Source organism: Pantherophis guttatus, chromosome 5 (assembly GCF_059756535.1).
Source record: "Pantherophis guttatus breed Tessera chromosome 5, ASM5975653v1, whole genome shotgun sequence".
NCBI lineage: Eukaryota > Metazoa > Chordata > Lepidosauria > Squamata > Colubridae > Pantherophis > Pantherophis guttatus.
Genome location: NC_142067.1, coordinates 58732940 through 58748465, shown reverse-complemented (window position 1 = coordinate 58748465; position 15526 = coordinate 58732940). Strand labels below are relative to the sequence as shown.

Sequence of the window (15526 nt, the reverse complement as noted above, 5' to 3'; positions counted from 1 at the left end):
TTTCTGTATCTTTCCCATTCTTTTCCAACCCTTTACTCTTTTTCTTATGTTCTCACTGATAATCCCAGTGTAATCATTTATGTTTTTTATATTCTTTCTATTCCTCCCTCTTTTCTTTCTTTGTTTTCTATTGTTTCTATTCTTCCATTGTTAATCCCAATGTAATTTTTGAAATTCTCTTTTTTATTATTGCTACCCACATAATCATTTAATTTTCCATAATCAATCTCCTTGTCTTTGTCTTCTTCTTTATTGTCAGTCTCTTTTTCTTGCTTCTCATTAGTTGTTTTTTTGTCAGCTTGAATGTATCCTAAGTCAGTTTTTTGGTCATCAAGTTTCAATTTTCCATGCAAGATTGTGGTCATTTCCCTTATTTCCATTTTCAATGATAAGCACATCGTTTTCATCATTTCCTTAAATTCCTGCACCATTTTGTTCTTTCTAGATTAATATTATTCCAATTGAAGTTACGTTGTAATTCTCTCTTTTTTTTTCAAAGCCAAGACACTTGTGAACAAACAAAGCCTCCTTAAAAATTCTCACATGCTGTTATCACTTTCAAGGTCCAAGTTTTTTTTTCTTTCCAAAGCAAAGATTCAGTGTTGCAATAATTTTTTTCTCCTGAAGATGGCTCTCTGCAATCCACTATTACAATCAACAAGCTGGAAAAGTGTCCATTTGTTTGCTGTCAGCTTTAAACAATTTTTACTTATTTAATTTTTCTTTTTCACCTTTATATGCACCAAATCAGTTTAAAATTCAGTCCAGATTTGCATAGTCCAAATTCAACGTTACATTCCAATTTAGTTTCAATTTAAAGTCATTAACCGGTCCTTTTTATTACAAGCTTTTCTTCCTTCTTTATCCTTCCTCCTTTTAAAGTTCCCAAATTAAAAAAGGGTCTTTTCGGCTTCTTAATTCTTCTGATTTTTTTTTAAAGTTCTCCAAATACTTAAATCCCAAAAAACAATTTTCAGATCGGGTTTTATCACTTTATAATTTCCGCCTTAATCTTCTTTTTCCATCCTTTCCCACGCCTATTAGCTGCTGTTATCACACCAGGACATTTACAATTGTTTTAAAAATCCTCTTTTTTTCGTTCTGCCTATGAGTTAAATATCACTCACCCGGCATCAATATTCTGCTCAATTCTCCACTCCTGCAAAGTGCTTGATCCAGTTGCCCCAGCTTACTGGCGGTCATAATGGCCGCCGTCCCCTGCTGCAGAGTCAGAATTTCCTCTGATCTCAGAGGAACTTGCCTGTTTCTCTTGGTCTTCCAAGGTTCCTCTCTTTCTTCCCTGTCCCTACAGGACAGGTCCGGTCCGAAGACCCCTCTGCAACGGTTCGCCAGCCTGGGATTTAGCGGAGCTCATCAGAGCCTGCTAATCCCCCAACTGTCTCGCCACGATGCTTCCGGAATCCCTGTGATTGGTTAATTCTGAACACAGCTATATCCCTACTTATAAGAGGGTATGCAGACTTGTGCAACTAGCTTATTGTACTTTTTTATTGTCTCCCCCCCCCCCCAGATTTCAGTTTGTTCTTTAATTGAATGTATATATTTTGTATATAATAATTGTATATAAGATATTTTGTACCTTATATGTTATATTAAAGGTACAAAAATTCTGAAGTGATTTACTTTGGTTTTATTTTTTCACATCTCAAAAACCTGGCATTTTGACAAGGGTGTGTGTAGACTTTTTATATCCACCGTAAATATGGTAAATGTTCATATTCTCCTCTGCCCCATTGAAATAATTGGGAAAGGATTGGTTTTATTTAAATTGAAGGAGTCTCCACTCCCAACAGGTCTTCCCTGCATAGAGCTAGGCACAAAGTACACTTTTCGTTCCTGTTCTTTTTGTCCTGGGCCGCACTTATGGGGTTTATGGTTCACTTTTAAAGAGATTGGTAGATTTTTTTCTGACTTCTGACTAGCTGACTTGGCATCTATAGGATCTGGAAGGGTGTGAACCCGGTACTGCTATGCACCATGTTGTTATACTTCGGCAAACAGCAAGAGATCGGCCCAGTCAGTCTGTGTGGAACAGCAATAAATTTTACTGCTCTAGAGATTGCATTAGAAACAAGGAATTGATTGCCTTGCTTGTTCAGGAGAATAGAGCAATTTAAAAGAATTGGAGTTGAAACCAACTCCTTGTAGCTATGTGAGCCTGCTCTTTTGTTCCCTAAAAGAACAGAATTGCATGGCCAAAAGGTTGAAGAAGGCACTGTAATTCTTTATGAAAAAATAGAAGTTTTACATTCTGAATATTAAATTCTGTTTTAACTATGCATATTTTCACAATTCTTTCTAATTGAATATTTTGGGACAAAATATTACTAAGCATCATTTTTAAATACAGACACTAACCTTAACTTTAATATTAAAATTTAGCATTATCACTAAAGTACAGATTTAAAATTTTCTGTTTCTGAAGTAAGAAAATTTCTTTAAATAATTGAACAGGTATAAAAATTTAAAAATTTCTGTTTTCCCCACATCCACCACCAAAACAGACTCTGAAGTAGGAAATATTTTCTTTGGTTTTATGTTTTGGTAACATCAACATTTCTCAAATTTTTAAATTTCTAACCATGTGGGGTTTTTTCCTTCTATTAATACAATAGAAAAAAATAAAAAATGACAGAAAAAAAAAACTAAAAAAGAAAAATACAGAGCATGTATTCACTTATACATATACAAAAGTTCTGTATAAGATTTAAGTGAACAGTAGCAATAGTTCATTATAATTTTCCATAGATAATCTGCATCAGGTTTTTTTAGTAAACTGTTAAAAATATCTGTGCAAAAATAGCTTTGTTCAGACATGAATTTCCATGTACTAGGAATATATTTTTAAAAACGATTCATAACATCAGAGGTGGGTTTCAGCAGGTTCTGAACAGTTCTGGAGAACCGGTAGCGAAAACTTTGAGTAGTTCAGAGAACCGGTAGTAAAAATTCTGACTGGCCCCGCCCCCATCTATTCTCTGTTTCCCAAGTCCCAGCTGATCAGGAGGAAATGGGAATTTTGCAGTAACCTTCCCCTGGATTGGGGAGGGAATGGAGAGTTTACAGTATCCTTCCCTGCCACACCTACCAAGCCATGCCCACCAAGCCATGCCATGCCCACCAAGCCATGCCCACAGAACCGGTAGTAAAAAAATTTGAAACCCACCACTGCATAACATTATATGTTTGTCTTAAAGTTAGCTAATAAATTTAATGGTTTCCTCCCAAGATGAAAATTTCTCCTTTTTTGACAAAACCTAACAAGTGGACTCTATAGAAGTTTCTACTAGTGTAGAGATAAGATTTAAAGTTGGAAGTATACTTCTGCTGCCTTTCTTAGAACCAATTCTAGGCTTTGGGGACATCTTTCTGTGGATTATAGGATTTGCAGCATTTTCAACTTGGATTTTAATAATTGTCATGATTGGTCTGTAAGATTTTATTATAAAAATTAATTCTTGGAACTATAGCATTGTGGAATTATTTTCATAAACCCAAAGACTCTTTGGATTATTTTTTTTCAAAGAGCAGCCAATCATGATGCATCCTGCCTTAACAACATAACGAAGTTTCTAAATTGTTATAAAGAAAGAAAGCAAAAAAGAGTCTCTCTTTGAGGCAGTTCAGAAGTGTGAAATATAAATAATAAAATAAATAAGAAACATTCCATTCTTTCAAAAGAAACATTCAGTGCATGCAAATATTGGAGTTTTTTGGATTTGGCATTATGTATTCATGGTCAAAATTTAAGTATCTCCAGTAATTATAATGTTGCATTCTTACTACTACATAGCCCATACTGCAAACTACAAGGCGCACTAGAGCTGGTTTAGCTTTCTATAACTCTTAAAACAATCACATACTTGCACCTGATGTGCATTTATTTTAATAGACAATCTCAGTTTTCTCTCTATTTTATTCTAAACATCTTTATGACAGTGAGGGAATATGGCGGTGAGAGAATTACTATAGAAGCTCAGTTGTGAATCAGGGAAAGGAATGAACTTATGAATATAAATATGGATGAATAATGTAATTGAAAACATAAAAAATGTTTGAAAATTAGTAGCAGCCCCAAGAAATATTGACTATATTTCATTCTTTTGAATGTTTGAATAGGACATTCAAACATTCAAACATTATAACAAACTTATATGTCAGCACTCTATTACTGCCTACGTTGTTTAGCAACAAAAAATGTAATAGTCCAGATTGGCATCATAACCCAAGGACCATGCGAGTCATTAAGCAAGGACCTCCTGTGACTATGACTTCTGACTTCCTGTCAGCTTCCCCATTGACTTAACTTGTGAGAAGTTGGTATACAATGTCAGAAGTTGTAGTCACATGACTATAGTTTACTGTGTTGTGATCATGAGCCAGGACCTGAGTGTCTAGATCCGTGATGGCCAACCTATGGCATGCATGCCACAGGTGGCACGTGGAGCCATATCGGTGGGCACGCAAGCATTGCCCTAGCTCAGCTGTAGCACACGTGCACACTGGCCAGCTGATTTTCAGGCCTTCTGGGCCCACCAGAAGTCGGGAAACAGGCTGTTTCCGGCCTCTGGAGGGCCTCCAGCGGGGTGAGGAAGGTCCAGGCTCCAGAGGCTTTTTAGGAGCCTGGGGAGGGTGAAAACTGCCTTCCCCACCACCTCCAGAGGCCGGAAACGGCCCGGGGCACATTGAATTATGGGTGTGGGCACACACGCATGCGAGCCCCCCCCCACTCCCTCCATTTTTGGCACACGACAGCAAAAAGGTTAGCCATCACTGGTCTAGATCATGATTGTGGGGACATTGCATTGGCTAGAAGTGTGAGCACTGGTTATAAGTTCCATTCATTCAGCACCATCGTAACTTTGAATGGTCTCTGAATGATATGTCATAACCCAGAGACTATCTGTAAAGGATTGCTTTAGGATTCTGCTCTGACATTTTACCCTCCTAAGGTTTTTATTTCTGTATTAAAAAGAACTGTCAGTGTTTTATAAATTCTTCACAATTGAATCTGATTTTATTTCATTTCTCTTCTGTAGCTATTTAAGTTTATTTTAGATTTTACGTGCAATTTGTTATAAACATCTGTTGTATAAAATGTCAGTCTATGGAGAAGTATAGAAATACAGCAAATAAATATAGAAATGTTCATATATTTATATGAATATATTTCTTCCGAACAATTACATTAAAGAGCACAGCTCAGTAGAGTACAGAGTAGAGTGCTGTATATTAAAAGAATTTACTGTAAACATATATTGCAAGTAATAAACCATGTAGGAGTGAGAAATATAATAGAAAATTAGGGACTGATAAATTATTGAAGCATATTAAATATGAAATTGTTGAAATTGAGAATGCCACTTCTTATACAAATAAAATTGTATTATGTAGTTGAGTTCTGCTATAAGCTAGAGAAATCTACCAACAAAACCACAATAATAAACTTCCCAGAAACACTATCCTAAGACCTGGGAACAGTCCAGGAGAGTGGGCATCACATGTATCTTTGAGGTGAAGCTGTGCCAGAGGGTAGGTTTAGCAACAGGGAAGGGATGCTTCCTCAGTCGTACAAGGTGACAAAGTTTAATTGAGGGTACCTGTAACATGCCCACAGTGCCTGAACATGCCAGGTGAACAGAAATCTGGAAGCAGATGGTCCATCAGATAACAAGGCCTTACACCATGAAGGGTTTATAGGTAACAACCAGCACCTTCAATTGCACCCATACATAAATTTGCAGCCAATGCAGCTTGTGAAGCAGTGATGACATATGGACATATGAGAAGTGCCCATTACTGAGAGCCAGTTTAGTCTAGTTGTTTAGGCACCAAGGTAGAAACCAGGAGACTGTGAGTTCTAGCCCCACCTTACGCATGAAAGTCAGCCAGATGACTTTGGGCCAGTCACTCACTCAACTCACAATGCCAGGTGACAAGCTGATCAGTCAATTTCTGCCACAATCAGTGGATCAACATTGCTTGATTCAAAAATTTGACCCTACACATGTGGGAAAATAAGGGAGGAAGGTGCCCATTACTGCTCATGCTGCTGCGTTTTATGCCAGCTACATCTTCCAGGTGGTCTGCAAGGACAGTCCCATGTAGAACATATTGCAATAGTCCAGAGGACGTTATGCAGAGACACTCCTGGTCATGCTGTTCCTGCCCATCAAAAATAGTAGCATATTAGTCTCTAATAGGGAAGTGACATCCCATGAAAGATCAGTGATGGAACTATGCTCCATTCCAAGGGGGCCAAATAGCCACAGCCACTCTTATCTTCTCGGGATTAAGCTAAAGCTTGTTCCTCCCTATCCAGATCTGAATAGTGTCTAGACCCTGGGTTAGTATATGGACAGTTTCACCTGTGCGACCCATGATTGAGATGCAGAGTTCTGAACTGGTGGATGTCCTCGCCCAGTGGTTTCAGGTAGATGTTAAGGAATAACAGAATAACAGGGACCTTGGAGGTTTTCTAGTCCAACACTGTGCTCAACAAGAAACCCTATATTGTTTCAGAAAAATGATTGTGCAATCTCTTCTTAAAAGATTAAGAGAGAAGAGAGAGTTGGGTGCACAGGGATCACAGATGGAGTTGCTCCCTTCCCATCAACACAAACTGGAAACCGCTCCAGCACAGTTCTTCCCACTCTCAGCCCTTGCAGTTGGTACAAGACAATACTGTGGTCAAGAGCATTGACCACAGTCAAGACTGGATGGATGCACCATCTCCCCACCCTAACCTGGCCAAAGATAATTGACAAGCAAGTCTCCGTAATACACCCCAGCCTGAAACCCAACAAAAATGGTTTGGGATAATTCATTTTCCTTAAGATCCTGTGTAACTGCCATCCTGGCACCATTTCCACAACCTTCCCCACAAAGGGAAGATTGGAAGTTGGATGATAGCTGCCCAAAATGGAGAAATATAATTATTCCACTTCTAACATCCCTAAATGAAATAGAATTCAGCTAGAAGTAATGTTGATGCTGTGATTGTGAACTAGCTGTGAAGATGGTGTTTACATTTTGTAAATGAGTGCATATGATCATAAGTATGAGGAGTGATCATAAGTCATCTTTGTAGTGCTGTTGTCATTTGGAACAGTCCTTAATCAAATGGTTATAAGTCAAGGACTACCTCTACAGCAAAATATGCAATCCATTTCATTAATAGCAATAATTTTCAGAAGTGGTTTGGTATTGCCTGTTTCCTAGAAAGAAGTACTGGTCCGAAGTTGCCTGGTTGCTTTCACATCCAAAACAGGACTAACACTGATATTTTATAAGGTATCTTATGCACTACAGGTAATCCTTGTTTAGAGGCTGTTCACAGTTATAACAGTGATGAAGAAATGACTTTATGACCCGACCTTGAACTTCTGATCTTCACAGATCTGTAAAGCAAAGGAAAGCTGAAGTCAGATCATAAGGATCTGACTTCAGTTTCACTTAGTGACTAAGTTTCACTTAGTAATTGCTTCAGTTAACAATGGAGTTAGCAGTCTTAGTCGTGGTTGCTAAACAAGGACTTCCTTTACATCAAACTTGCTCTCAATAATAAATGTTATAAAACCAGAAGACCAAATTACATAAAAATAGCTAGAAGCATCCAAACTCAAATACATCACCTATTCTCACCTCAGATCCCAAACACATTTAAAAGCTTCATAAATTCCAGGAGCTTCTATAACTTCCAGAGTAAAGTTTCTATAACTGGTAAGAAAGAATGCCACAGGAAGGGAGCTTCTGCAGAGGATGTTCTCTTTTGAGGTCCTCTCATCATGCCTTATTAGAATCTGGGATTCTCCAGTAAACCCTCTCCACAGACAACAAAGTTGTAGATTTCACCTTGTTTTGATGCATTAAGCATAAAATAATTATACAGGTAATCCTCGAGTTAGGACAGTTCACTTAATGACCGTTCGAAGTTATCCAATAAGCCTCTCCTGTTTACGACAAAGTCCCAAAATTACAAATGTTGCAGAACCACAGTTCACCCCAGTGGTGGATTCTACTTACCTTTACTACGGTTCGCAATGGGACTGCGTGCACGCGTTTGCTTCGCTTCTGCGCATGTGCAGAAACTTCCTGATAATGTCTGGGTTGGTGGGCGGAGCTTCCCGCCAGTTTTACTAGTCTGAACTGGGGCAACCCACCACTGGTTCACCCTTACGAATGACCCCAGAGGCATTGCAACATTCACTCTATTCCCTCCCCCACTCCCCACAACTGCTTCCCCCCTCCCATTTTGCCACGCCAGACTCATTTACCTTGCAATGATCTGTCTCCTCTCTGCCACGGTTTCTTTGCCTTTGACGGAGAGAAGATCAGGATGATTTCCCTTCCAGTGTCCAATCGGCTTGCGAATGCTTTTCGCACCGAGAGTGAAGTGTTCTGGGGCCATGATCTTGCGTGACATCAGGCACCCATTCTCTGCAAAAGCAGATGGGTGCCTGAAGTCGTGCGAGATCACAGCTCCCAGAATATTTCATTCTTGGGACAAAAAGCATTTGCAAGCCGATTGGACGCTGGAAGTGAAATTGCATTGCTTCCAGCCTACCAGTCAGCTTGCAAATGCTTTTCACGCTGAAAGTGAAAAGTTCTTTCACTCTTTGCAAGCCGACCAAACGCTGGAAGGGAAATCTTCCTACTCTCCTCTCCTTCAAAGGCAAAGAAACCATGGCAGGGAGAAGACAGATCTTTGCAAGGTAAGTGAGTCTGGTGTGGAAGGATGGGAGAGGGTGAAGCATGAGGTATCTCAGTGGGTTGGAGAAGCCTTAGGTGGCCTGTTCCATCACTAGGCCCCCATGGCTTTCCCCACCCTGAGATACCTTGTGCACTTAACAAACCACACATTTGATTAGTGCAGTGGTTCTCAACCTGTGGGTCGCGACCCCTTTGGGGGCCGAACGACTCCCTTTCATAGGGGTCGCCTAAGACCATCGGAAAACGCATATTTTCAATGGTTTTAGGAATAATTTTATGGTTGGGGGTCACCACAACATGAGGAACTGTATTAAAGGGTCATGGCATTAGGAAGGTTGAAAACCACTGGATTAGTGAATGCGTGGGCAAAAGCAGGGAGTGATCATATTCAAGTTATGTGATTCACCCCTATGAATCTTTGAGTTATGAATGTAATTGGCAGGCTCCATTATATTCATAACTCGAGAATTACCTGTACTTTTTAAATACATCTGCTGTCAAAATACAGTTTCTTAATAGTTTGCTACTGAATACAGCAATGCTGTTCGTTTCTAGAGCTACACACAAAAAAAGATTACTTAATGTATACCAGGGCTGAAATGCTACCGGTTTGCTCCGGTTCGGGCAAACTGATAGTGATAAAAACTACTAGTTCAGTCGAACCGGTAGTAAAAAAAAAAAAAAGCTACCAGTTCAATTGAACTGGTAGTTTAAAAAAGCTATGATCCGACAATGACCTGTGCAGCACAGTTTAGCTTTCCTAGAAAGGATTTCCTGCTTTCTAGCAAAGCTAAACTATGTGCCACAGCTGATCCTCCACCCCCACCCCCGTTCTACTTACCTTCCCAAGCCGCCTTTTGGCACATACCGGTACTGGTAGCAAACCAGTTCAGATTTCACCTCTGCTGTATACTTACAGCAGGGGTGGGTCTTTGTGGGTCTTTTTCTTGTGAATTAGATTAAATAATGGTTAATAGTAGTGTTTTTCTACTATACCCATATTTGGTATACACAAACATACTCCAGCTACTAAAATCTGGATACTATAATTTTTCCTGTTAGAGTATTTTATTGTATAGGATTAAGAAGGGAAAAATATAGTTGGGTAGTGCCTTGATACAGTTGCTAATTATCCCTTCCCCAGATTGCCACAGTTTAAGGGAAATCTCTAGAGTTGTGCATTAATAGAGTACAAATAATGAGTAAACCCAAATCTTTGACTGCTAATTTTGCTTCTAGAAAAGCAATTGGCCATTGATGGTTATATTCCCAAAAATCTACCTTAATTCAAAGTTGTTGACATTGTTTATTGAGTTTTTAAAATAGAAAGTTGGGTTTGATTTGTTCATATCATAGCAAACTACATCCATTTCCATCAGTGGAAGGAGAAACTGAACATTATCCATGAATTCTTCCAGTGTACTGCAAAGCTAGTTCTATTGGAAAATGTTGGAATAAGGAAATAAATTGATTCTGTTAGAACAATGTTTCCCAACTTTGGCAACTTTCAGATGTATAGAATAATGAGTATAAAATGAAGAACCTCTTCCGAAGTTAACTCTAAGAAATAAGTGTCTTGGTTATGATACTGAATCTGGTAGGCATTTTTTAAATTATATGTAACAGAAAAGCTTAATTAACTTGCAATTAAATTATTACATATGAAAATATAGTATTCCTTAAAATATTTCAAAATATTTTCCAAGTTTCATAAAGTATTTTAAAAGTTAACATTGAATAATTTAAAGTTGACAATTGTCCCTATTTCACTGATAAAGTGTTATTCTTGTGAATTTGTAAAATATTGTATCTCTTTAATTATACTAATAGCACTTCTTAAGATGAGGGTATTAACAGACATGATGGGTATATGACAATTTGCCACAGCCAGCTCACCATGACTAACACGCCATGGTCAACTTGCTGCAGGACAACTCGCCACAGCCAGCTCACCACAGGACAACTCATTGTGGGACAAGAGTTACACTAATATCAAAGACATGGTGGAATAGAATGCAAAAGTAGGGACAGAATGAAATTTGAATGGCAAAAATTAAAATAATTTTTATTTATTTTAAATAATTAAATAGAATTGCCAAATTGTCTTGCAACAAGTTGTCTTGTGGCGAGTTGGCCCTGGCGAGTTTGGCCGCTGCAAGTTGGCTGTGGTGAATTGGCTGTGATGAGTTGGCCGCATCAAGTTGGCTGTGGAAGTTGGCCATTCCCGGACATGACATCCTTTATTCACAAGTGTAAATTTGTGTCTGAGTACTATCCATGGTATTTGTACTTTTTCACAGGTGTGGATAAAAAGGATGTTCTCTGTAAATGATCACACAATTTATTTTCTTGTTAAGTCTTTTTTCTGCTTTGTGAAGCTCTCAGTTTTTATGGGTTAATTATCTTGATGTTGCAAACTGAGGAGGGATAAGGAATGCCTTTCTAAATATTGAAGCCCTTCATTAAATATATGGAGGATATATTTTTCCAAGCTTAATAATGATTTCTACAATTTGTGTGCAGAGTAATACATGGTCTTTATTTTTGTGTGTTTATCAGGTTTTAACTATTTTGTTTCTTAGGAATTTGGGCAAAAACGGCCTATCAAACAGTAGCATTTTATTGGATAAATGTCCTCCTCCAAAACCACCACCACCTCCATATCCTCCCTTGCCAAAGGATAAGCTGAATCCACCTACACCTAGTATTTATGTACGTATTGTCTAGAGATAGTTGTAAAAAGTATGTCAGTGCCTATTAAAAGCAAAATTTAGTTTAAGGTATTGGATATATTTTCAATTATCTGTGATTCTTGCAGCTTATTAGTATATATAGTACAGAGAGCTACTCTATTTCAGGTTTTCCAAAACAATAAGACTTCCATTGTCATCCCAGTATTTCATTTCAAATAGATTTCAAAAGTGGTTTTATTCAGTAACCAGACTGCTATTAAAAAAGAGAAAACATTCTATACAGAAACCAATTTACCACACTTCTCTCAGGAAAGCTTACGTACTCGCATCATTTTAAGACATTAATTAGGGAAATAGATTTACAGTAAAAAAGAATATTACACTTGTAAATAATATGCATAGATATTCTGTATAAAAGTTATCATATAGACGTATTTATTTCTATACGCTTCCAAGTATAATGATGTTTATTATTTCTTAGACACTTTAAAAACTCCAGCTACATATCTTGTATTATTATGCAATTTTATAAGCATCTGAACATCTAGCTGATTATACCTTTCTTTGAAGATTATTGTTGCACTGTTTTTAATGCATTAAATGACCATTTTCATGATTTGAATATTAATATGAAATCATCCTTGCAAAATAATCAAAGGACTAAATCCAATTTTATATTTTGAAATAACAATGATATTTAAATTACAGTGTTAGTTTCTATTTTTGTAGCTGGAAAATAAGCGTGATGCTTTCTTCCCACCTTTACACCAATTTTGTACAAATCCAAACAATCCTGTTACTGTAATACGTGGCCTTGCTGGAGCTCTTAAATTAGGTAAGTTTGATATATAAAAATTAAATTTGGGGCAGAGCAAAGGAGGCTGATTTTATTTTTATGAATATTTGCTAAAGAGACATACCCAAATGTTATCATATTTAAAACAGCATTTGCTTTGGTTGGGAATAATGCAATATTTTTTTGTAATCTCTGTTGGTAATGTCTGTAACTTTTTCTGCTATTGTTATTAGGAAAGCTTTTTCTTTTATTAAACACATTTCCTATTTCTTAGATCTGGGACTCTTCTCTACCAAAACTTTGGTAGAAGCTAATAATGAACATTTGGTTGAAGTAAGGACACAATTATTGCAACCATCAGATGAAAACTGGGATCCTACTGGAACAAAAAAAACATGGCATTGTGAAAGCAGTAAATCTCAGTCTACAATTGCTAAATATGCACAATACCAAGCCTCCTCATTCCAGGAATCCTTAAGGGTAGGTACACCATTTTTGTATTGACTGAAGGTTATTAATTTTTTTATGGTTGAAGATTTAGAAAAATATTAAAATACAGAAATGTATAATATTTAAGCAAAATGAAGAATACACACAAGTATGTAGTGGTAGTAACTATTTCAGATGAGGGAATGTGGATTAATGATTGCTGGTTAGCTATTATTTCATGTTCAGGCCTTGGGTTTTAATATGTGCAGCCCTAAATAGACCTGATAAATCATTGAGATCACCAGAGGAGTGATCTACTGCAGAGATCTCCAACCTTTCCAGCTTTACGGACCCTCTTGTGGGGGGGAGAATGGTTCCACGCAAGCTCGCAACTTGCACAAATGGACAGCGCAGGCTCGCCCATCACTTCTGTGGCCTGGTTCTAAACAGACCATGGACTGGTAGTGGACTGTGGCTGGGCCCGGGAGTTGGGACCCCTGATCTATGGTATTCGCTAAGATTGATTGCCATATTTACAGAAACTCCGTGACTTACAACCATGCATTTAGCGACCATTCAAAGTTAGAATAGCACTGAAAAAAATGACTTATGACTGGTCCTTGGACATATGACTGTTGCAGCATCCCCATGGTCACATGATCAAAATTCAGGTGCTTGGCAACCGGCATGTATTTTCAACAGTTATAGCATTCCAGGATCATGTAATTGCCATTTGCGATCTTCCCAGCTGGCTTCTAACCAAGAAGGTCAATGGGAGAAGCCTGATTCACTTAACGACCACATGAGTCACTTAACAATTGCAATGATTTGCTTAACAATCATGGAGGAAAAGGTTGTAGAATCGGGTGCAATTTAACAATAATTATTATTGCTTAATAATGGAAATTCTGGTCTGAAATGATGGTTGTAAGTCAAAGACCACCTATACTCTTAGGCAAGGCTTCCTGTAATGATATCTGTAATCTAGAAAGCTTTCTTCCCTGAAATAAACCTACTGTTACAACTTTTGAAAATCTTTCTCTTCACTTGGTTTTTCAGTATATTACTTGTGAATGACTATTTTGTTTGTTTTTTTATTCCCTTCCCCAACTTTTTAATGAATATGTTTTTATATTGTTTTGACATATGCTTTTGTTTAGGAAATGGTATAAAAATAAAATAAAAGAATGTAAAAGAATGTATATTGTGGGCTATATAAAAGATGGTATTAAAAATAATGTCATGGATAGTTTGTAATTAGGCGTATAAACCCTCCATTTATGCTGGGCATGAGGATGGGGAGCTGGGGTTGTGATGGCCAAGCTAAGGAAAACTGGAACAATGCAGCCTCCTCAGATAAGCCTTCAGGAGGATCATGGAGACAGAGCTACGTAGCAATTCGGAGGAGATTGGGAGGTGGCTGGATTTGTAGGCCCAGAGCTGCTGTTTTTGCTTGGATTGGCTAAAGTGGTAGTGGTAGTGGAAGTCTCAGATGAGCTGGTTCTCCAGCACATTGCATATCAGCTTTTGGCAGTGACCTTGGCTCAGCTACTCAGCTCTTGATGATTTTTAGAGAAAATGGCAAACTGTGGTGTGTTACTTCCAAGCAGCAGCAGCGAAGACTGATCTATGATCAGACTTGTGGGCTGTTGGATTATGTTCGCAGCCAGATGAGGCTATGCCTGTATTTTCTAGTAATGCTGGTCTCTGGATTTGGCACAGAATGGCAGCAGGAGCAGGCAGGAGGCTTTTGAAGGACACTGGCCTGTGTTCTAACTGTTCAGACTAGCTAGTTAGAACCACAGCCATTTTGTTAGTTTCATCTTTTCTGCCAGTTGCATACAACTTGCCAGCCAGCTGAAGCAATTACATAACTGGAGTCCTGTTTCATCTAATGTTTGGATCTGTCTCTCCAGTGCCATTTGTAGAGTTTATGACTTTGACAATGTTAGGGTTAGAATTGGGATGTTCTCTGGGCTACTGTTACTGTTTTCCCCTGTGTAACAGAAGAGTTGCAAAGATGTATTCTGTGTTAACCTTGCCATGTGGGCTATGGTTCTTCTATCCCAGATGACAGCAGGGCAATTTGTGTGGAGTAATTTTTTGCGTGATGTATAACAGATGGAAAGAGAGATGTGATAGCCTAAACTAAGAGATGCTCAGGGGACGGCAGAAGGCTTCCCATTCCAATACTGGTCAACTCTTAAAGGTGGATTAGAATGTTGAGATCCTCTGACTTGGGGATGTAGCATTTTGGGCTGAGGGAGTCTGGGGTGATCAGGGGGGAAGATGCAGGCAAGGGTGGTAACAGGCAGAAAGAGAGATGGTAGGAAATGGAGGGTGGGCAAGTTTCATAGAAGCTGGCTTCAAGCTTTAGTGTTGGTATTGCCTTTACCATGCTCTGATCCAAAACCTGGTAATCACCCAGCTGCTACTACTTAATATAGGGTCAGCCTAATAAGACTTTCCTTATCCATAATTAAATTGTGGGTGAGAGAGCTGACTGTTTGCATTATTCAAACCTGTTGGCTGGGCCTGGTGAAGGAGGTTCCCCTCTGAGATTTGCCAAGTTGGGTTTCTTGTGGGAATCCATAAATTCAGGGTTGAGGCTGAGGTCTGAAAAACCTTAGTCACTTTCAGGGTGCCTCTCTATAAATTGCTAGGTATGAAACTTTATTTGTGAAGTTAGGCTATAGGGGACAGAAGGAACTGTTGGTTGTGTACCATCCTCTCGGCTGCACAGCATCCTCTCTACCAGAGCTGCTAAAGTATGTGACTGAGTTGGCAGTGGAGTTCTCTAGATTTATGATTCTAGAGACTTGAATCTGCTGTCCTTGGGTATAGACTCCAAGGCAGATCAAAAGTTCGTGGCAAT

General features: G+C 38.4%; 1 protein-coding gene across 13 annotated transcripts in view; it reads left to right on the top strand.

The window, feature by feature from the left end:
* KDM6A (lysine demethylase 6A) overlaps positions 1-15526 on the top strand; it is a 277427-nt gene that overhangs the window by 201538 nt on the left and 60363 nt on the right. For all 13 annotated transcript variants that reach the window (XM_034423876.3, XM_034423880.3, XM_034423878.3 and 10 more), the window contains 3 exons: positions 11316-11445; positions 12156-12261; positions 12497-12702. In XM_034423876.3, the coding sequence (XP_034279767.2) occupies positions 11316-11445; positions 12156-12261; positions 12497-12702 (442 nt within the window). The remainder of the gene's footprint in view (positions 1-11315; positions 11446-12155; positions 12262-12496; positions 12703-15526) is intronic.